Source organism: Sinohyriopsis cumingii, chromosome 3 (assembly GCF_028554795.1).
Source record: "Sinohyriopsis cumingii isolate HCF-2022 chromosome 3, ASM2855479v2, whole genome shotgun sequence".
NCBI lineage: Eukaryota > Metazoa > Mollusca > Bivalvia > Unionida > Unionidae > Sinohyriopsis > Sinohyriopsis cumingii.
This window is the reverse complement of record NC_142963.1, coordinates 81,052,971-81,072,338: the sequence shown is the minus strand read 5'-3', so window position 1 is coordinate 81,072,338 and position 19,368 is coordinate 81,052,971. Positions and strand designations below refer to the sequence as shown.

Genomic DNA, 19,368 nt, shown 5'->3' with positions numbered 1-19,368 from the left:
TGATAGACATTTTACATGTGACTTTAAAACAGAGGCCAGCGCATGGAGATCAAAAGACAGCTTGTGTATGTGAGAAGCCTGTGGTGAATTGGGAACCAAAAGAAATCCTTATATGGCTATTTTTGTGACCTATAAACTGAAACTATCTGCATTTACAGACATGTTTAAATATTATATAACCCCTGACTCTAATGAAAAGAGACATAAGTTGTATATCTTCTCGTAGATGAACATTTTTCATCAGAGATAGCTTTAATTAACAGGCAAATAAATGAACATGTCAAACTGTACCTATCACTCTATCACAAAAAAACGATGTCCGTTTTTGCTCTAATGACTTAATTCTTTATCAAAACAAGTTTAATTTGTGTACTTGGAACATCACTGTTAAACAGGACATTTATACAAAAAATTTGCCAGGGCAGAAATTAGAGTGGCCATTATGACCAGGAGACAGCTGTGCATAAGTGTTAAAACTGGCAAACTGGTTTGGCTATATTATGCTGCATCATACAATTAAAAATGAATCATTCTCATTAATTTAGTTTCCTCATTATACTTGTTAAACTTGTTATGAATTGAGCTGCTGTTATTTGCAGTCATCATGATCTATAATTAGTCCATTCTGAAGAGACAAATTGTACAGTTCATAGTCTTTTTGTGTGACTAGAACATTATTGTAAATATTTGTATATTTTTTTATTGTTTCCTTTTCTTGAATGATTTTGTTGTTGTTATTTTTTTATTAGATATTCAAGTTGCTAACAAGTCAGCCACACCCTCATGTGGATAAGTTGGTATCGGGTTCAATGGCAGGTAAACTATATTAATTCTGCACAACACAAACCTAGAAGAGGTATTTTAAAAAGAAACTGATTAATGTGAAAGTGATAAAAGTCCATGTGATAATGGGTATTACCTACACATTAGATGTGATGTACCAGAAAAGTCTACACGATGGATGTTTCCAATCTAGATCATGCTCTCATTCATTTAGTACTCACCAATCATAAATTAGTATCATCTTGATCAATACATTACAATGGTGGCAACCATGTCAGAATTGACTGTCACCAGCATAATGAACTTTGAAATTTATTGTTTAAGTTTAAAACGGTTATCATATGAAAATGATGATTGCTCTGGATATTTAGTAAAATATTAAATCCTAGTTTTCTGTTTTTGTTGTGGATTAAGACTTTAAAATAAGGTCATTTTATTAAAGACATTATATAGTTTTAAGATACAAGTAAACATGTTGATGGGCTTTTAGTTCAAGTCATGGGATTTTTTGAAAACCAGACTGACCTAATTCCTGATTGGCCAGATGCTAATGTATCTGATGTCAAGGTGTTCTTTTGTTGTGTCAGTTTGGAGGTATTTTAAAGTTTATTTGAAATATTTGGATTCAAAAGGATTTTTTAAAAAATTCCTGGAAAAATGTGTGCTCGTTAGGGCTGTCAACGGGTACTCGGGTACCCGGGTACCCGACCGTATTGAAAAACCCGGGTATTGAAACGTAAACGCGGGTACCCGTAAAAAAAAGGTGTGACAGCTATGGCTTTAATTAGAAACGAGATCCCTGCTTAATATAAATAAACAATACATCAGAGAGTCTGTTTGGATTAATAAAATTCATTGGCATTGTGCAACAGGACAAACCGTTATCCCCGAGGCATTATATACCAAGGTTAAAACATAGCATTGTTCTACAGGTAATAAACCTCTTTGTAGACGATAAATATTGATTGTGGGTGCTAAATGATCGGTACATTGCGTGCTCTTTTAATGAAATCCAGATGGATACCTTTGATTTCCGAACACACATGTCGAAGAAATCCCACAATTTATATTATGAACAATTATCACCTAGACACCTTGAAATCTTCGTACACACACACACAAAGACGGTTTTAACGCATTACTCTTGACATGTGGTAAAGCTGCTTTACACGCATGCGTGGGTAATTCAAATCTGCGGTCAAAAGCCGATGAATAAACGTGGTCTGTTCTAACAAGGACTTATACTTCAAAAAAAGGTGAGTGTTCTAAAGGATTTAATGCGGCTGATCACAGTGATCATTAAAAGTTGGATTATACCTACCATCTGTGTACAAAGGTCATTCTAAATAAATGTATTAATTAAAAGCGTGCGGTCAGATCATTCGCAGCTACATCGGTGCGGACGCATCAGACCGAGTAGTGCATTACACGGTTAGCCTCTATCGCCATATAAAATATTAAAGAAATGGGGATAACAATTAGTTGGTCTACGGTTGTACATGTCATTCATGTGCTAACGGGTACCCGGGTACCCGTTAAATTTCGCAACGGGTACCCGGGTTGGTTTTTCGTGATTTTTGACAGCCCTAGTGCTCGTACAGAATTCCTGAGCAAAGACATTTCTTAAAAATTTTATTTGGATTTTCAACACATGGAGTGTTATTTCTTGTGTTTCTACAAGGAACTGTAGACAACACCACAGTACAGGATACAGCATACAGCATCGCTTTCCATCTTGGATTCTTCGTTGGGACTCGAACTTGAATTCTTTAGAATATTTCATTATTAGGACTTCTAAAATTTTATTCATGGATTATTCTTTATTTTTGGATTTGATACTTAAAACCATAAGTTCTTATTTTTTCATTTTTACAGTATTTGTCTAGGAAAATAAATTATTTGTTAAATTTTTCAAAACTTGTTGTTTTCACTCTTTTTTGTGTTACTGTTTATTCAAGCCTATATACATAACATAAGAAGTGCAAAAACAATTATATTATGAGATACAAGTAGAGATGGAATAGATGAACAACCATTTTATATTTGTTTTCTTCTTGCCAAATACTACATCTGTATATGAAAATGAAAGGGGATATGCCTAGACTGGATGAGTTGAAAGCTTTCTTAAAGACCACTATAATCTGGAAAATATATTGCAATGAAATCTGAAAGGAAAGAAGCATTTATATTGATTTGGAAACAGTGGGGTCCATTATTCTGCCATTAACTAAGAATGATGTTTTATAATTCAAATGGATATTGAATAGCATCATGTTACAGTGTCAGACATGATTTTTCTCTGTTTTAAAGTGGAATTCCGCTTTTCTCCTGACTTGAATCAGATTTTTCTTGATATAGTCCATTTTTTAAATATAATTTCAGATCCAGTGTTTTAAAAACAGTCAGTCCATTCCCATTCCACATTGACCCTTGTAAATTATTCATTACATATATTAGTTAGCACACAACTCTTGTAAAGAGTGTTCTGATTGGTCAAAGGTTTAAATTCATCCAATGAATCTTCATGTAATGAAAAATGATGGCAATGGAAAGAAGAAGCATGCTTGCAAAACATGGCATCTCGAGTTGTTGAGAGAGACCATAACACGAAAAGTTTAGATAAAGGTTTTAAAAACATTATGGAAATATGTATGGCTGGAGCAGCAAAAAGTTGACGGAAATTTAGTTGGTCATTTTATAAGAAAACTGAATGCTAGAGGACTGGCATTTGGTGACCTCTACAATAAAGATCTGAATTATGGTAATTGCGGTTGGAAGAGTTTTGAACACCACCTACAAAAGAAGCTGCATATGGAAAAACTGAAGCTCAGAAGGCATCTGGAAAAGGTGCAATTAATTACTATAAGAAGGAACATTTCTTACATGAGAGAACAGATGTAGTCCTATGTCAGAATATGTGCACTGCATGTCGCCAATACAAGCACCAGCTTGAAAGGAGAAAGGCTTTCATTTAGAAGGAAAAGAAATGATTGCACATTGAACCAAAAAAGTCAGTGGTGACAAAAAGGAAGGCTAAAGAAATCTTTGCCACAGCCGCTAAAGAGCTTGACGGACATATCAACAGGTTGTGTCCATTGGAGACAAAGACAAGTGAATGTATGGGATTATTTGTATATAGTTGATGTACTTGGGTGTTTATTTTATAGATTAGTTATGAAAAGAGTGTGAGTGATTTGGATTTTTCATGTAGCTTTAACAATGTTTCAGTCATATTGCTACGATGTCTGCATTGTGGCAGTTTATAGTGATGTCTTGCACTGGGGCATCATGGCGCAGACATTTAGCATGATGTCCCACTCATTCATGTTATCCTGACACCAGGCCGATCAGTCCTAACACTAACCTGTTAATGCTGAGTGCCAAACCAGGCAGCTGTTAGTACCATTTTTATAAGTCTTTGGTATGACTTGGCTGGGGATTGAACCCACGTCATCTTGCATCCTAGATGGGCGCCCAAACCACTAGGCCACCAGAGCGGTCTATGAAAAGAGGGATGTATAATATATTTCCTGCAAAAATTTAGAAATTATTATGACTTAATTACGCTGTGAACACTGACATGCACATGAAATAACTTCAGCATCAATAGTATTGGAGAACAAATTCATGTAATTATAAATATTGTGAAATTATTGAAGTCAAGTTGAATATTTTTGGTAAGTTTATTAATTTTTCAAATGATTATTTTGGTTTATTTTATGATCATAAGTTGCACCAGGAGTTATTTATGAGTGTAAAATGTATTTTTGGCAGGGGGCTGAAATTTGTAAGCATATGTCTGGGTCAGCTCAACTTGGGAAATTTTTTTATTTTTTACAATGTTGTTATAATTTGTGAAAGTAGAAAATTTATAAGCTGATTTCTGACTGCCATGAAGAACATTGATGTATGATCCTTTTATTAGTATCCTTGCAAAAACTCAGATGTTATTTATTTTATCAATACAGGTTTGACAGCAGTATTATGCACATACCCTCTTGACATGGTGCGGGCTAGGTTAGCATTTCAAACCAAAGGAGAGTATGTTCATGATGGCCTTGTGGGAACTGTCAAAGCCATTGTGACCCTAGAGGGTGGACCGAAAGCCCTTTTTCGAGGCATTGTTCCCTCCCTGCTTGGAATGGCTCCATATGCAGGTTGGTAGATCAAAATACTTTAATATTAATTATCTTGACACTGTCAAAGAAACGTGGGGATGCTGTGATACAGAATTCATACATATGTATGGGCAAATATACATACATGTGTGATGTCCTTGGTTCTTCATACATTATTAATGCTGAATTTGTGAAACATGGGTCAGTGATGATCCTATGAACATGTAAGATTTTTCAGGATTTTAATCTCGTCTTGAGTTGCATGCCTGACATATCTGAGAATCGGCACATGTGATTAATGACCCAAGTGTCATACAATCAGTATTGGTGTCACTGAATAAGCTTGTTTATTTATTTAAATACTATATCCACAAAACACAAGACACAAGAGATGCGAAGGTTTATCACATTGAGTTATAAACAACCCTTTAATTGAATGTCTGCCCCAGAGTTTGTGTTATTGACATTGTATTAGTCTCTCACACCACATACTAGTATGTGTCTTAGTTTGATAGCACATAATACCTTTCAGAACAAAATGTATGAAACCTAAGCCTAAAAGAAGAGTTGAGTGAAATAAAATACTGTTGATGGATGAAATTCTGTTGTGTTAATTTTTCTGAGTTAAAAATAATTTTATATATAAATAGTTTAAGACGTAATCAATTAACTATGGAAAGATAATACTAACATCATTGCAACGGCAAATTCAGAACTAAGAAATGACACAAAAATCAGGTATATAAACATTTTTTTGGTCACAACTTGTTATATCTATCTGGAATATCTACCTTCATGCCAAACGCTGGAGAGATTTAAATAAATACAGTGTGACCCCACTATAGCATGCTCTGTAATAAATTAAATTCGGATATGACAAGCTTGTGGTGTGGCTACCAAAATTTCATATACATGCGTTTTTCTCGTACATGAAAAAAATACTTAAAAGTACGAAAAAAGGTAAAAAGTTTTATTATCATTTTTGGGAAGAGATCACATATAAATAATACCAGATGATTGTGGCATGGCTCCTGAAATTTAAAACAAAAAATATTGTACCCGGAAAAATAATTTTGTCCTACTTACAAGTACAAAAAATAACAAAGTTTATTCGCGGATCGCGTAGGGCTTCATCAGTGTCGTAAATTGTGACTTTTTTCCTTATTGATGGCAAAATATACCATCTGGCAATTTTATTTTATTATCGACGTTGTTTGCTGTTGAAAATGTATATACAACCATTAGTTTAGAGTGGAGAAATTCAGAGGCCCCATAGAGGAAACTGCAAACTTGATATAAAATAGACTGCAATTTATCTGTTGTTACATGAACAAATTCTTTGCCCATATTGACAAACCATTCTTAACAGTGCATTGTTATATCATAAACCACTTATGTTGACATCTAGCATGAGTACTGTATGTTGTAAGATATCTGCTTTTTTGTTGTTGACATTTCTGGTAGCATGAGGCATTATCTCATAATCTAATTTTCTCTTATTTTTGGCCGCTTGCTGGTAATTAATATATTTACATAGACTGATATTTGTATGTTTATGGTAAGTAAAATTCCTATGCTTTTCACATTTTCTGTAGTAATCCCTATCATCAGACCAGAACACCTGCGTCTCTGTTGTCTGCCTACCCTTTTTCTTACGCATGCATAGAGGCAGCAGCACTCTGCTACCAGAAATGTAAAAACAAGAAAAAAGAAACAACAACAAAAACAACATGTTTTACTTGTTGGTCTATTCACTAGACAGGGAGGAACAATAACTACAATTGACCAAACAACAGCCACTTCCTTTTTTATAAAAATGTATCTTGGCTAATAAAACAGTTTGCTGAAATTTCAAAGAAAACATTACTTTTGAAGCACCGATGGTTATGAAAACGTACTAAGCAAATGGGGAAAAAATTCAGTTTCACTCATGCAGTACAGTTGTTTGATGTTTCTGCCACAATAAGAAACTGGCATTTGTTTGGTTTTCCAAACCTGTCCGTAAGCGGTGACTTCAAAAGAACATGTGACCTTTATCAAAGAAAGCCAATTACAATCTCCAATAAAAACAAAGAACCTTTCTTCAGAGGAAGTCAGTACCAAACTTAAATAAAAGCAGTGTATTCTGATGGATTGTTTCATTTTCCAGTGTGACTGGAACACGTTTACTGTGCCATGAAAGTATATTTGTGCTGGAAAAGGTTTATGCTTATGAACGCTACCAACGGCAGCTTAAAATGCTAACAAACTTTTACCGACTTGTGACGTGCTGAAAAGTAAATGTGCTTCATCATTCGTTATGTGAATGTGCTATTTTTTCCCCACTGAATTCAGACCTATATGACCTGTGACAAAATCTTGAATATCTGAAATTTGTGTCTGTGCATATTTTCGATGGAATTACTTGTATTGTGGATTTAATGTATGTAATGAGATTCTCAGGTGAGTACATGGTGTTGATACTCTATTCATGCTATACATTAGACATGTCTATATAAACAATATATACATATATGTAAAATGCATGGTTATCTGAATAAAGTAAATATTATATATGCCTTCTCTGTTTTCACTACAGATGTATTTCTCATTTAATATGCGTCAATTTAAAATGGTAACTGTGTCAATGTAGCACATATTTTTTCGCCCGCATTTAGTACCTAACACATGCATGCGCACTGCAAATTTTTTAGGGTTTATGCACCATTTTCTTCAGCTCACTCACCAGGTTGCTTATAACACTGTTCGGTCTATAACATGATTGGGTTCTATGGATCCCAACTAGTATGATAAAATGGGTCACACTGTATCTGTTTCTGTCTGTCACATTTTCTTTTATGCACTATAACTGTAAAGCCATTTGACATTAAGGCATAAAGTTTGGTATAATCTTACATCATCATTAGAAGGTGCATCACATTTCTCATTGATGGAGGGGACCTTTTCTTCAAAGTCAGGATCGTGTCACAGTATTTAAAAGTTTTCTGTCACAATTTCGATTCTGTTCTATAACTTTGAAACCATTGAGATTAAAGAATGAAATTTTATCTACGTCATCATTAGAAGGTGGGTTGAGAACCACATTCTTGGTCGTATCTTCACAATCAAAGTCACACCATTTCAAATTTTCCTTCACACTTTCCATCCTGCTCTATAACATTGGAGCTGTATGAGATTAAGGGATAAAACTTAAACAGCATGATGCAAATGTTTGTTGCCCATCACATCGGGGACCATATATTCTAAAATCAAGGTCATGGTTTAATTTTTTATTCACAATTTCCATTCTGGTCCTTAACTTCTGACCTTAACAAGATTAAATGGTGTAACTTATACTTATGTTGTCATTAGAAGGTAAGGTGCTACTATAATACAGGGCACTTCATTATTACACATTACTTGTTATGAGCCAGGTTTAGTTATGGATCCCATTTCATTATTCATTGTTGAAGTATTTGTATAATTTATTTCATTATAAGGCAGCCTCACTTTAAGCTAGTGCACGCACAGTTGCCATGGAGAGGATTATAATGAATGAGAGTTGTATGCTCTGTACAACATTAGTGGTCCTATCTCCATGATGAAGGTCACAGGTCATTATTTTATTGATCCCCTTAAGGTATAGGAATAAGACTTGGCATACATGTATATTATCATTAGGAAGTGTCTTGTATACCACATTAGAGGGTTGTATCTTCAAGGTCATGGCCATGTATTAGTATTTTAAGTTTTCCATCACTGTACATAATTTAATAGCTGCTTGGTATACAGTGGAATCCCACTACGATTTGATAATTGGGGTCCCAAAAATTGGATCGCATTAATAGCAGGGTCACATTAATGCAGGGTTTTAAAATAGTTACTTTTTTCAGAGAACAACACATTGGCACATGTACGTTTATTCATGTCTAATGTATATCATGAATAGGGTATCAACACCATTTACTATCGTGCCGTCATGGCATGCAATTCATCTATAATGCATATAATTCCATTGAAAAATTGCACACAGATTTAAAATATTTAATAATTTTGTCGCAGATCATTGTGTCTGAATTCAGCGTCTAATATATAGCATGAACAGATTAACATCGTTTACTTACTGTCTGATATCGTACCATCGTTGCATGCAATTATTCCATAATATATGTAATTCCATTCCAAAACTTGCATACATATTTAAACTATTCATTAATTTTGTCACAGTTCATTATGTGTCTGAATTCAATGGGAAAAATTAACAGCAATATTAGGTTAAGAAAGACGAAGCACATGTATGGTTCATTATGTTCCAGGGTTTATGAATGGTGTCTGTACAAATTTCATACTGCTAAAATTTTATCATATGCATTTCTCTGTACCTTTATCCATTGTAAATTTCCAATAATTAACACTTGTACGCCTATTCATTTGAATGACTACAGCAAGAATAATTAACAAATAACACATGCTTTCAGCGTGCATATAAATTTTACTTCAGATTTTGTGAATATCAAAAGAAACATGTGAAAATACTTTTATAAAGATTTTTAAGCTGAATGCATATACAATTTCATACCCTTTAAATTTCGAGCTAATAAAGTGGACATTATTTACTGGTCAACTGATTGCGTCTAATAACACCGCCAAGCCCAGCAAACATGTTGGCGGCTTTTGTTTTTGATGTTTATTAAACTGTGAAAATCTTCTATCAACCACCACAATGTCTGCTGCTTGGTTGTGTATGCAGTTAAAGAAGAAACATATGTTGGCTAGTGTTTGAGCAATGATGGTATACAGAATTATTTGAAGACAATCACAAAGACGACTTACTGGCTATACTCATGGATCAGTAATAAGTAACATTTCCTATAATGTTTATTTTGGCATAACATTTCAAGAACCTGGTAATATTGTTTAATTTCAGAAGCCATGAAAATTTTGTATTATATTTGAATTCATACATGAACTCTTCCCCCAAATGATAATAAACATTTTACGTACTATTCTTGTACTTGAGAAAAAATAATTTTCCGGGTACGAGAAAAATACACGTACATGTATTTAAAATTTCAGTAACCATGCCACGATTGTATTATATTCAAATTCACACACGATCTCTTCCCCAAAATGAAAATAAATTTTGTTATTCACTGTTTCATGTACTTTAAAAATAAAAAGTTCTGGTTACAAAAAAAACTACATGTACATCAATGTAAAATTTCAGGAACCATGCATGCCATGATCATATTATATTTTAATTCAAACACGATCTCTTCCCCAAAATGGTAATACATGTTTTATACATTTCACGTACTTTGAAGAATTTTTTCTTTCTTTCATGTGCAAATGAATATATGAAATTTCGGGAGCCACACAACCACATTATATCTGAATTTTGTATTATAGCGGGGTCACACTGTACTTACACATCATCATTAATAAGCATGTTAAATACCATATTGGGGGTTCTGTCTTCAAGATCAAGGTCATGGGTTACTATTTTAAGTTTTCCTTCATGCTTTCCTTTCCATGCATTTACATTACAGTCTGTTGCGATCAAGCAATAAAATTTGTTATATTTATCACATACAACTTTGGGGTTATGATTTCAAGGTTGAGTTCACAGGCCATTAGTTTAAGTTTCGTTGGTAGTTTTGCTTTCTGCAGTATATCTTACAATCCATATAAAACAAATGAAATTTGGTACTCACATTAATTGTTACTGTAAGATGAGTTGCATTCAAAATTTGGGGTTCTATCTTGAAGGTAAAGTCATAGGTTTATATATCATGATTGCATTTGTTTCTGAATTGAGTCTTAAAAGCTGTTTGCATGTCAGGGATGAATCTCCTTCATTACAAATTTTATCATCTACGGTTAAGATTTCTAGTCCATATTTTTCCCTTTTATGCTTGTTTATGCTAATACCCATACAGAAACATGAAACTTGGTTGCATCCCATGTCTGCCTGATAGTTCAGCAGCTATGTCACAAAGGTCACAGCCGGATTTCAACATTGTATATGTTTGGTGACCTCACCACAGATGGTAGGAGATAAAAATTCACTAAATTTGCTTGTTTAAACTTCCAATTGGCATTGCATTTTGAGGTCCATCCCTACATCCATTGACTTAACCCCCAGGATCATAACTTTGAAACTAACTATAAACAGTATTCCCTCTCTCTAAAGCCTCTCAGTATAGTGCTGACCTTTATTTATATAACATAAGTATGATCATCAATATAATTAACTTAAAGAAATGGAAAAATACCTTAAAGACTATATCATTAATAACAGTTGCCCCCCCCCCCATTTTTCATAGGATGGGGTAAGTAATAATAATAATAATAATAATAATAAAGGTAACTGAATTAGACAATAATGAAAAATTATCTGCCTTGATGCGTTTATAACTTATGAAAATATTGATATGTACATGGATGTTTATATTTTCTAACATACCCTTTCTGCCTCTCTCTTTTTCCCTCTCTTATCCAACCTTCTTTCTATTTCTCAGTCAGTGTCATCCAACACCAACACACACCCAAATACACAAATCATAAGCCAAAACATTAAAGTGAACTTTTACCATATCATTCTCTTAACCAATTGTTCTCACATAAAATGCATGTTAAATCAAGACTAACTATAGTGTATAGAAAGCTTGAAATGAGCAGGTAGCTAGTATATACAAGTATGATGGAAAAAGATGAATTGGAAATACATGGGTAAAAAAGAACAGGAAGGATGATGGTCACTTATATGATGGGAGGTAGATATGTTTTATTAATGATGGATAATTAAAAATGAGATGTTATAAATGAAATAATGAAACTGAGGGAATATTTCTTACATCAAAAGGTATGTAGTACCACAAAAAAGCTGCTGAATATTTAAAACCTTAGAGTTCCTCATTGGGTTTGAGGTTTTATTTTGTATTGGTTTGCAGAAATACGTTTTAGACATGGAAAGTTTCCATGTTATCTTTGAAGCAACAATGATTGCATATTATTTGGGGCAATTTTATTAAAGATGAGCAACATTTAAAATGGAATGCTGCAAATGCCTTTTCAGTTATTCTGTACAGCATGATTCCATTTAGTAATCATGGCTTCCTGAAATTATTTCAGCCAAATTTAGTATTAATATGACAGTTCACCAAATAGTTTGTTAGTGACTTGGACATTATTTTGCCAAATCATGGTTCAGTCTTGGTTCTAATTGTCACCTCTGGAAAATATCCCCTCTTCAAGTCCATATGTTATCAATATACATACCATTATGTAGTATATTCGGTCATTGCCTGATTGAGTTTTATGTTATTGTACACATACAAATTGTGTTTGCTTAATTAAAATCAATTTTATCTTATGATTACAACCATATTTGTTGCTCACCTATAAAGCTACAAGAGAGCTAATGTGTAATATTATTTCCAATTTAATGTTTTCTCTTTTCAGGTATTTCATTCTTTACTTTTGAAAGTCTGAAAACATTTTGCCTAGACACATTCCCTGAGACCCTTGGAAAACCATGTTCCTCTAACACAGGAGGCTTGGTCTTGATTCTGCCAGCCAAGTTACTGTGTGGAGGTTTAGCTGGGGCAGTTGCACAGACCCTTTCGTAAGTAGATTATAATAGAGGAGTTTTATTATTTTGACTGTTTATTAGTTAGGAAATTAAGGAGTTGTATTATATTATGTACCAAAAGGCACTAGCAGCAACTGGTAGATTGTACTTTTTTTAAAGTGACATATGCATTTTGTATGTGGTATATTACACTGCAGGTTTTTTCACTATCAAGTACTCAGTGAGATGCATTTTATATGCATTATTTTACACTACAAGTTTTATCAGGATGCAGTACTGAGTGACAAGCATTTTATATGTTGTATATTACCCTAAAAGTTTTATTAGTTACAAGTATTGTGAAAATAAGTTTGAGATTCTAATAACGCAGAAAATATATTGCTCAGTGACGTTTCTGTGTGGTGTCATCATGTGCATTTTCACAATGTGACATGTAGCTTGTATGACCTGAAGTTACACTGCTAATAAATATGAATGTTGTGTGATAAACATTTTCTAGTTGTTTTTATACCCAAACTTCCAAATTTTTTTATGGTTATAAGGAAGTACATGTTTATGCTTTCTGTTATTTCTGCCAGTCCATGCTGTTATCAATTGCTTATTCTTGTATAAGTCAGTCCTTTCCAAATGCTGTAGTATAAATCAGTCCTTTTCAAATGCTGTAGTATAAATCAGTCCTTTTCAAATGCTGTAGTATAAATCAGTCCTTTTCAAATGCTGTAGTATAAATCAGTCCTTTCCAAATGCTGTAGTATAAATCAGTCCTTTTCAAATGCTGTAGTATAAATCAGTCCTTTTCAAATGCTGTAGTATAAATCAGTCCTTTTCAAATGCTGTAGTATAAATCAGTCCTTTTCAAATGCTGTAATATAAATCAGTCCTTTTCAAATACTGTAGTATAAATCAGTCCTTTTCAAATGCTGTAGTATAAATCCGTCCTTTTCAAATGCTGTAGTATAAATCAGTCCTTTTCAAATGCTGTAGTATAAATCAGTCCTTTTCAAATGCTGTAGTATAAATCAAAGTTAATATAGGAAGATCATGTGCATCTAAGTTTGTGGCAAAGTTCATGAAGGAAGATCGCATGTATCTAAATTCCTGGCAAAGTTCATGAAGGAAGATCGCATGTATCTAAATTCTTGGCAGAGTTTAATGTAGAATGATCTTCCAAATGATGTGTTAGTGGAAAGTTGTAGACATGTACACTTGCTTGATTTCTAGATTCTCCAGATCCTGATGTGTTGGTGCATCCATTGACAGTAGCTGTAAATGATGGTTATACTTTAGTTTCTGTATTTGATATTTGTTCTTATTTTTAAAACTTTTTGAAATGACGAGTGAACTTCATATTTTACAACATTCATCAAGTCATGAAGCTTGAAAATTAATTACATAATATGTATGCAGCCTTCATTTTGTTATGGCTGTTCATGTGGTTTGGAATGGTTTTCAACCTTCATAACTTTATGAACCCTATAAAATATGAAGTTAAAGTCTTTAATATTATCTTCCTTTGAATGAGATTGCTTACATTCCAGATTTACAAATCAGACTAGTGGGTGAAAGAGTCCACAAAAGATGCACACTTTTTTACTTAAATAAAAATGATATCTAACTATCCCATTAGCTGAGCTGTGTAAAGAAGAATATCAAAAAATCTAATTAGCTGGGCATTGTAAAGAATGATATCCAGATATCCAGTTAGCTGAGCTATGTAAAGAATGTCCAAATATCCAGTTAGCTGAGCAATGTAAAGACTGATTACAAATTTTCATGTGAAGAAAGAGGTGAATATATAGTGTCATCTTCAGAGTTATTGTTCCCCATAAAAGTATTTTTGGCCAAGTTTTTGTCATTTTTTAATTCTCAAACTTTACTTTCTTTGACAAGCTCTTTTGTTGATGTTAAATATTATTATACTTTTTCCTAATCGGTATAAATTGAAATGTTGCACTTAAATATGGCAAATTGTTTGATTGATTTTATTTGGAAAGCTGTGATTAGACATGGAGGAAGGATCATGTTATTCTAAGGCAAGGGCACTGTAGAATGAAAAGAGTATATATTTTTTTCAGTTATCCACTAGATGTTGTTAGAAGGAGAATACAGCTGGCAAGCATGCTACCAGAATCTCATAAATACACAGGGTAAGTACCATCATTATGCCAGCCATTGTATAAAAGGGTAAGTACCATCATTATGCCAGCCATTGTATAAAAGGGTAAGTACCATCATTATGCCAGCCATTGTATAAAAGGGTAAGTACCATCATTATGCCAGCCAGTTTAACAAACAAAAGAATGTCTGATAATCATAATATTTTAGCATCATTAAATTTTGTTGTCTTTCTTTAATTTTTACTTGAAATTTTCATGAATTACTCATTACAACCAGTGTGAGTCTCTTCCCTTAATTAGCAAACATATGTACTTGCAGATATTTTATTAGTTTGGTACATTATTTCTCCCTTGAGAAACTTAGATGACTTACTAGATAAAACTTTTTGAAAAGTTGTGCGTGGGATTGCAGACCTCCATTCCTTCCAATTTTACCAAATAGGCAAAAAAAAAAAATGAAATCATTCCAGTCAAATCCAGATTTTAACTTGTCCAGGTTTGGTCCAGAGCTAGGTTTTCATATAATAGACTCCATGGGTTTGATCCAGGAGCCAGACTATTTAACTTTACCAGGATACCTCAGATGCTTAAGTCTGCCCATGTTGTTCATATAAAATGCCAGTGCAATAAAACTTTTGCATTATAGCATTATCTGGAAATGCCCAACATACAAAAACACATTGAAGGCAAAATGTGCAGTCAGCCTCTTCAAAGGTCCAGATATATGATACAGGTACCAATCTTTACAACTGTGTACAACTGTTCTTCTTTTTGAAGTAATAATTTGTATACAACTTTTAAGCAGAGCTCATGTTCAGATTTAAATGGATCTGGTATTTTACTCCTTAATTAGAAACTAACTGGAATTTTAAATATGGCAGTGTGGGATTTTGTGGAGATCATACAGCAAACTTAAGATAACAGACTGAATATTCTCCGTCATCATGCCTTTGAATCAAATAGCATTGTGTCCAAAACTAACTCATTGGAGTGTGGGTACACTCAGTTATATGGCTTTTTTCATTTGTGTTCATATGATGTTAAAGTATTATCATTTTAATTGTGAACATGTTCTTTATATCTTTGAATGTGTCATAATAAAACATTGACTGCCCTTGCAACAAAATAAATATTCTGACAGTTTTGGGCTTAATGCTTAAAATTAAACTTTTTTTGCGTACTTTGAATGGGTTTAAAACAAACTTTTGGTTTTATTCAATTTATTTGCGTATAATATGCACGTATGCTGCTTTTCTAGAACTCAGCTTGTAAGTCATTACTGAATGTTATGGTGTGACATATATTATATTAGGGCAATCAGATATTCCAGTCAAGCACATGCTGTTTGAGTTGAAATTTACAGAACTGTTTTCTGCTACTATTTCACTGTCAGAATTTTTGTGTGGAATCTTACAGTAGATTTACTGTTTAAGATAGAGCATTCTTCTTATTGGCTGTTGTAAGAATCATTCTTCTAATGGTTGTATATAAAATTTATTATTATTTAGTCTTGTCTAGTATGTACAAAATGTACATCTCTTCCAGGCAGTTTGCGCTCTATGTGGTCAGAAGAAGTTCGGACTTTGGTTCTTCCAAAAGCAGCCGAAGGGACAGAAAAATAAAGTATCATAAAGATAGTCTAAGCATCATCCAAAGGCAGCATATCGTTTGAGCCTTGTGGTGTACGCTGATGGAGTCACCAACCTAAAGTGCAACATTAACAATCACCAGCTATGGTTACTTAAGTGGTGATGGGGGAACAAAACATAGATGTTTCACAAACCACCATGGAATGTATGCATCTTCTGATTCGGAAGATAATGCAAATATTACAGTTGGGTCCAATTTTACCCTTTTTCCATCTCTTTTTGATGCAGGTTTTCCTGACTCATTGGGGGAGTGTTCCCCCAATTTTGGGCAGCCCAAAAATTGATTTGGCTTCATAGGTGATTTTCTGACTTGAGGAAAAATGGAGCAATGGCCATATCTGGGAGGCAGTGGCCCAAATTGCTTGGTTTATTAACAGGGCAGCTCACAATTCCATGGCATTGTACTGGCTACCTCTACAAATTGTTTGACTTGACACAGGTTTGTGCACCATAGCGCTTAAGCCACATCATACCCTGTCATTACAGATGATCCTATTTGGCTCACCTTTGCTCTTTGGGGGTAAAATTGAAGATATATGGAGGCAGGCAGCTCAGGAACTGTCCCTCCAACTAGCTGTTCAACCCGCTCATGCTTTTGATACCAATCAGCCCCTTCCACAGCAGAAGGACAATCAGTGGGCCAAGAAGAAGGGGTCTTTTCGTTCAGACATTCAGTTCAGATCCCTGCCTAATGTCAGGAGGCAATAACCTAACCAGTTTAAGATGCAACTAACCAGTTTAAGAGGTAACCTTTCAGGGAATGCAAGAAAACAAGTTTCTCTGCCTCCAAGCTTCCTAACACTAGGTATTGACCTGTCAACCCCACAGACAGCCACCACCATACTCCTGCAATTCCAGTCTCACTGGATCACTCGATTTCCTCAGAATGAGTGGGAGATCCAGGTAATTTCATAGGGGCTCCACCTCATTCCTCCTGTCTCCATTTCTCTGACATACTGTCAGATGCGGAGGACAGTTTTCTACAGCAGGAGATACAGTCATTCATCGCACAGTGGGCAATGAAGATTGTGTGAAAAAAGCAATCTCCAGGGTTTTATTCCAGACTCGTTCTTATCCAGTAGGCAAATGGCAAGTTGAGGCTGATCTTCAACCTGAGGCACTTCAGCCAATACACCTTACATTAGCATAGTATGGATCGTTGAACTCATTCTTGCAACTCCTTGGATTATTCAATGCAGCAGCGGGCTTGATCCTGCTTGGACATCTTTTTATGCATTCCATACAAATGACCTTGCCTGCCCAATGTTGCCCCTTCTCAGGTCCCCTTGAACAAATAGTTAAGATTGTGCATGAGGTACAATCATTCCTAGGTCAGTGGCACAACTGTGATTGGTTCATGCCTGTCAGTTCTGGAAGGATCAACTGAGAGGAAAAACTATCCTAATTATGTTGTACAACTCTGTAGTGGTGAACTACATCCTCAAACAAGGGGGCACCAAATCATCTGTGTATTCTGATTTGGTAGTTTCTGTGTTGCTACCCAGGAAGATTGCAGCCAAGCCAAATCTTCCCAAATGTGGTCACAGGTGTTCCACTTTGCCTGGACCATCTTCTTCTTCACACTTGGCTTTTGTGCATACAGCTTTGCAAGAGAAAGAATTTAAAGCTGGGATTGTGGAGAGAATCTCACAAGAAGGTCTGCCACTTGGAAAGCCTGAGGGAAAGTTGCAGGTTATTATGGGCTGCTGCAGAGTTAGTAACATCATCCCATTGAATGTCACAATCCCTCAACTGGCCATAATATTGGGCACATTTCAGCATCATGGTTGATGCATTATCAGTCAAAATAAAGATTTATCAGTCATTTTAGCTAATTTTGAATTTGAATTGGCCAAAATCGCTCACCCTGTTTCCAAAATAGAATCTATCCTGGGACAAAGGGGATACATCATAGCATGACTTACAGATACATAATGTTATGAGTTGCTTAGGATACATCATATCATGGCTTTTAGTGGGGTACATCATAGAATGGCTTATAGGATATACATCATAGCATGGCTTATGGGTGGTACATCATAGTATGACTTACAGGGGATGCATCATAGCATGGCTTATAGGATATACATCATAGCATGGCTTATGGGTGGTACATCATAGTATGACTTACAGGGGATGCATCATAGCATGGATTATAGGATATACATCATAGCATGGCTTATGGGTGGTACGTCATAGTATGACTTACAGGGGATGCATCATAGCATGGATTATAGGATATACATCATAGCATGGCTTATGGGTGGTACATCATAGTACGACTTACAGGGGATGCATCATAGCATCGCTTATAGGATATACATCATAGGATTGCTTATAGGATATACATCATAGCATGGCTTATTGAGGGGGGGTACATCAATATGACTTACAGGGGATACATTATGGCATGGCTTATGGGGGGTACATCATAGCTTGGCTTCTACGGGGGTACTTCATATCATGGCTTTTAGGGGATACATCATAGTAAGGCCTATAGGGGGTACATCTTAGTATGACCTATAGGGGGTACATATTAGTATGGTTTAAGGAGGGTACTTCATAGTATGACTTACAAGGATACATAATATCATGGTTTATAGAGGATACCTCATAGCATGGCTTACAAGGGATACATTTTAGCATGGCTTATGGGGGTACATAATAGCATGGCTTATAGGGGGTACATCATAGGATGACTTACAGAGGATACATTATAGTATGGCTTATAGGGGGTACAGTATAGCATGACTTACATGGGATACATACTAGCATGGCTTTTAAGAGGTACATCATAGCTTAATTACATGGGATACATCTTAGCATGGCTTACCAGGGATACCTCATAACATGGCTTATGGGGGTAATCATATGCAGCAGAACCCATGGTAAGATTGCCATTTTTCCTATTTTCCAGTAAGCTTGATCTTGTTTCCAGTGTGGAACACTTGTATTGGATTTTTCTTTCCCAAATTGTGATATGTTTATGATCATGTGTTCCAGTGTAAGTTACCATTGGAGGATATTTCTCTCAAAACGTGATTGCTCTCTTTCATCACAGAACCCTTTACAGACAGCATAGTAAACATAGTGGTAAAAATCTCCTTGATTTCTAAGCACCAGAGCAT

The 19,368-nt window shown here is 34.8% G+C and overlaps 1 protein-coding gene and 1 long non-coding RNA gene across 3 annotated transcripts in view; one reads left to right on the top strand and one right to left on the bottom strand.

Annotated features, from left to right (window-relative positions):
• Nucleotides 1-19,368, bottom strand: part of LOC149803185 (uncharacterized) — a 495,629-nt gene that overhangs the window by 192,425 nt on the left and 283,836 nt on the right. The window lies entirely within an intron of this gene.
• LOC149803191 (mitochondrial coenzyme A transporter SLC25A16-like) overlaps nt 1-19,368 on the top strand; it is a 59,210-nt gene that overhangs the window by 15,848 nt on the left and 23,994 nt on the right. For both annotated transcript variants that reach the window (XR_016420151.1, XM_089952811.1), the window contains exons 4-7: nt 750-816; nt 4,752-4,940; nt 12,345-12,507; nt 14,550-14,621. Coding sequence is in view for 1 of the 2 variants with exons in the window: in XM_089952811.1 (XP_089808937.1) it covers nt 750-816; nt 4,752-4,940; nt 12,345-12,507; nt 14,550-14,621 (491 nt within the window). In the remaining variant the exon portion in view is untranslated. The remainder of the gene's footprint in view (nt 1-749; nt 817-4,751; nt 4,941-12,344; nt 12,508-14,549; nt 14,622-19,368) is intronic.